This window comes from Rhagoletis pomonella, unplaced genomic scaffold (assembly GCF_013731165.1).
Source record: "Rhagoletis pomonella isolate Grant_MI unplaced genomic scaffold, Rhpom_1.0 Rhpom_scaffold_12846, whole genome shotgun sequence".
NCBI lineage: Eukaryota > Metazoa > Arthropoda > Insecta > Diptera > Tephritidae > Rhagoletis > Rhagoletis pomonella.
The window spans coordinates 1-4,457 of record NW_023471375.1 but is presented as its reverse complement, the minus strand read 5'-3'; the positions used below and the strand labels follow the sequence as shown (position 1 = coordinate 4,457).

At 48.1% G+C, this 4,457-nt stretch overlaps 1 protein-coding gene across 1 annotated transcript; it reads left to right on the top strand.

The window, feature by feature from the left end:
* Positions 1 to 227: 227 nt before the first annotated feature.
* LOC118756910 lies at positions 228 to 1,322 on the top strand. The gene has a single exon (XM_036491647.1). It carries the CDS (start codon positions 228 to 230, stop codon positions 1,320 to 1,322), a length of 1,095 nt encoding a protein of 364 aa, XP_036347540.1.
* Positions 1,323 to 4,457: the final 3,135 nt, after the last annotated feature.

The following is a 4,457-nucleotide window of genomic DNA, read 5'->3' as shown; positions in this document are numbered from 1 at the left end:
CCACATTGGTGTCAGAATCCCGTTAATGGACTGATCTCCACCGGTTTTTTTTTTGTAGAACCAATACAATATTTAAAAAAGCTTCGAATATTTTTCCGCACATTAGTCTATTGTGCAATCGCAAAATTTACTTCGCCGCTAACATAATTTAAAAACGATTCGATATGGAACACGCATTGCAGAGGACAGACAGCGCGACGGTCACAGGCAGCGACTGTTTTCCAGACATGTCGCCTAACCGAATCAATAACGGAGCTCCGCAAGACATGGCTCAAGGGCAAACGCCAATAACCGAAACGCCCGGTTCGCAACAACAAGGTACATCAGTGCTTTTAGGGCAACAGCAGCATGGCGCACCGCTACCGCCAGTACCACAACACCGACTGTTGGTTCAGCAACAACAGCAACAAAGCGCAAACTTACCGTTGGGTCAACAGCAGTCATTGGTCCAACAACAACAGCAAAGTGCACATCTTCAACAGCCGCCAATTCAAAACGAATTTCATGCGCGAATTCCAATGCCACGCATTACACCCAACGACATGGATGCCTGGTTCACATCAGTCGATTACTGGTTCAGAGCATGCAATATGCGAAGCGATGCTCAACGATACTACCACGTAATGGCAACGCTGGACCCGCTCACTCTGCCTACTATTGGACAAATCTGCAGAAACGCCGAAAATCCCCAACGTGTGCTTAGCACCGGAGTAGGCATGTACGAGTATTTAAAACGTGAATTATTAAAATACTTCGGGGAAAGTCAGCAGCGCAGAATCCAGCGCTTGCTCGAAGAAATGGTGCTGGGCAATCAACGACCCAGTCAGCTGTACAACGCCATGCTACGTGTAGCAGGAAATTCCTTTTCCGAAGATGCGCTTCGTGCAATGTGGATCCAACGTTTGCCAGAACTCGTTCGTGCATCCATAATTGCACGAGAAGGCCCAATAGACGTACAGATAGCAGTTGCCGACGCAGTAATGGAGACGGTATCCCAGCGTCAAGTTTGTGCTATCTCGGAAACATCGGCGTCAACTGCTCCGTCAACAGAGGTAGCAACTACGTTGGCGAAAATCACAAGCGCCATTCATCAATTGCAAAAAAGGTTCGACGATTTGAATACTCGAGGGCGCAGTCATCGTCGCAATCCTCAACGCACCCGTTCACGCAGCCGTCGCAGCAGCAGTCAGCGTTCTGAGCCGCCAAATTCTCAGGAATGTTGGTATCACCAAACATTTGGGGACGCAGCAACTCGCTGCCGCAGCCCCTGCGGTCGACGCCAACGAGGTGGGGCCGAGCATGAGAGCAGCAGGCGAGATTGACAATCAACGCCGTGCAGCGAGCAAGCACAACTTATATATAGCGCGAGCATTAACCAACTCTACGTCGCCGACCGATCGTCCGACATCAAATATCTTGTCGACACCGGTGCCGATTTCAGCGTCTTACCAAAAATGCATACATCGAAACCTTTGCAGCCGACGTCCGTGAAGCTCTATGCGGCCAATGGCTCAGAAATAAACACATACGGTATACTTCGCCGCCGTATAAATCTTGGCCTGCGACGGGACTTTGAGTGGAGCTTCATGGTAGCTGACGTAAGTACACCGATAATCGGCAGCGATTTTATCCGCCACTACGATTTAACCATTGATTTGAAAAGAAACAAATTAATAGACAAAACTACGAACCTCGAAGTGCCGTGCACTATTCGCACCGGGTTGAATATGCAGATTAAGGCATTCGATCATAACGATCCGTTCGCGAAGTTGCTGGCGGACTTCAAAAACCTCACAGAGATGACTTCGGATCGCAGACCAGTTAATACTGATGTTCATCACGTCATAGAAACATCTGGTCAACCTGTGAACGCTCGTGTACGAAAGCTGGACCTGGAAAAGCTTGCTGCAGCCAAAGCCGAGTTCGAGTATTTGATGCGAATCGGTGTATGTCGTCCATCCAAAAGTAACTGGGCCAGCGCACTCCACATGGTTCGAAAGCCAGACGGTGGCTGGCGACCATGTGGGGACTACCGGGCGCTCAACAAAATAACCGTGCCCGACAGATACCCGATCCCATTCATACACGATTGCACTGCGATACTCGTTGGAAAAACGGTTTTCGGAAAAATTGACCTGCAGCGCGCCTTTCATCAGGTGCCAGTCAGACCCGAAGATGTAAAAAAACAGCCATAGTGACACCTTTTGGCCTGTTTGAGTTCACGCATATGACATTCGGGCTTAGAAATGCAGCGCAAACTTTTCAGCGCCTAGTACATGAAACGCTACGTGGATTAGACTTCGTCTTTCCATATGTGGACGACATATGCATCGCCTCATCGAGCATTTCAGAACATAACCAACACATTCGGTTGGTATTTGAGCGACTACGAAAGACGGGCTTGACGATAAATCCGTCGAAATGTGAGTTTGGAAAAACTCATATCAGGTTTTTGGGTCACCTCATCACCAAAGAGGGGATTCGTCCCTTGCCCGAAAAAATAGAAGCCATATTGCGGGTACGAAGGCCAACTATCGCAAAGGAATTGAAGAGTTTCATAGCAACCGTCAACTTCTATAGGAAATTTCTGCCTGATGCTGCGCAGCGTCAAGCGCCTTTGCAGAAACTTATCAACGGCAATACACGCAACGACAGATCTCCTATCGAATGGAACGAAGCAGCGGTTGCCGCGTTTGATGAATGCAAGAAAGACCTGGCTAGTGCCGCTACTTTGGCCTACCCAAAGATTGGTGCTGAATTGCAACTAACCACCGATGCTTCGGACATCGCCGTAGGGGCCGTACTGCATCAGCTGGTTGACAACGAGCCACAGCCCTTAGGCTATTTTTCACGACGTCTCTCTGATACTGAAAAGCGGTACTCCACGTACGACAGGGAGTTGTTGGCCGTTTACTTAGCCGTCAAGCATTTCCAATTCATGATCGAAGCCAACGTTACAACCATTTTTACCGACCACAAGCCGTTAGTCTATGCCTTTAGTCAACGCCCGGAAAAAGGATCACCTCGCCAAATCCGACACTTGGACTACATAAGCCAGTTCACAACTGACATCCGTCACATACCTGGATCTGCAAACCAAACGGCTGATATGCTATCTCGTATCAACACTATAACCGCAATCAACTACCTTGATATGGCCACTGCGCAGCGAACTGATGATGACATTAACGCGCTGATACATGGTAAGAGAAATCATTCGCTCAAATTTAAACATTTCGAGATACCAGGTACTCAAGCCCAACTGCTTTGTGACATCTCCACAAGCAATATCAGGCCGGTAGTTCCGTATGACTTCCGGCATCAAGTTTTACATACACTGCACGATCTCGCACACCCAGGTGCGAACGCGACGCTTAGAATGGTTTCACAACGATTCGTGTGGTTAAGCATGCGAAAGGACTGCAAGGAGTTCGTTCGAGCGTGTGGACGTTGCAGCCGCAGCAAAGTTCACCGACACAACAGGGCACCGTTGGTACGTATGGAGATGCCTAATCAACGATTTGAAGTAGTCCACGTGGACATAATTGGACCATTACCACTATGCCATGGCTTCCGCTATTGCTTAACGTTCCTCGATCGGTTTTCTAGGTGGCCGGAGGCCATTCCTCTTACCGATATTCAGGCCGAAACCGTCTGCCGAGCTTTTTTAAATGAATGGGTGGGTCGCTATGGAGCGCCAAGGAAAATTGTAACTGACCAAGGAGCCCAATTCGAATCAAACGTGTTCACCGAAATGCTCCACATACTAGGAACACAGCGCGAGCGAACGTCGCCATACCATCCACAGGCAAATGGCTTAGTTGAGCGATGGCATCGCACGTTCAAAACCGCGATTCTCGCTACAGGTAAAGATGAATGGGTCGACAACTTAGGTTTAACTTTACTTGGCCTGCGGAATGCTGTAAAAGACGACATCAACTCTTCGGCATCGGAAATGTTGTTTGGTTCCCCGACGCGACTGCCAGGCGAATTTTTCACTTCGAGCAACCGCGTGCGACCTAACTCGTTTTCGCTGATAAGCTACGCACCCATCTGCAAAATATCCGCCCAGTTGAAACTACATGGCATTCTCCAAGCATACCCTTCGTCAACAAGAATTTGATGGCATCAACGCACGTCTATGTACGAAACGACAGAGTTAAACCTTCAATGACAGAGCCTTATGATGGACCATACAAAATCGCCGCAAAAAAACAGCAAAACTTTCACAGTTATTATAAAAGGTAAAAACGTTGTAATTTCAGTTGACCGTCTCAAACCAGCGTACTTCATCGCCGATGAAACAACAAATAAACAAAGAGCCGCAACTGTAACATCGAGCAGCGTTAAATCACTAAGACGAGTCGCCTTCCTGCAAAATTCCTAGCAGGAATTCTAGGAAGGGGGTACTGTGGTGGTCCCTTCAAAACATTTTATAAAAATCTCATAAATTTTGA

Bases quoted from the DNA above. Each gene is read 5' to 3' on its own strand.
- LOC118756910 (XM_036491647.1), top strand. From the start codon at position 228: ATGTCGCCTAACCGAATCAATAACGGAGCTCCGCAAGACATGGCTCAA.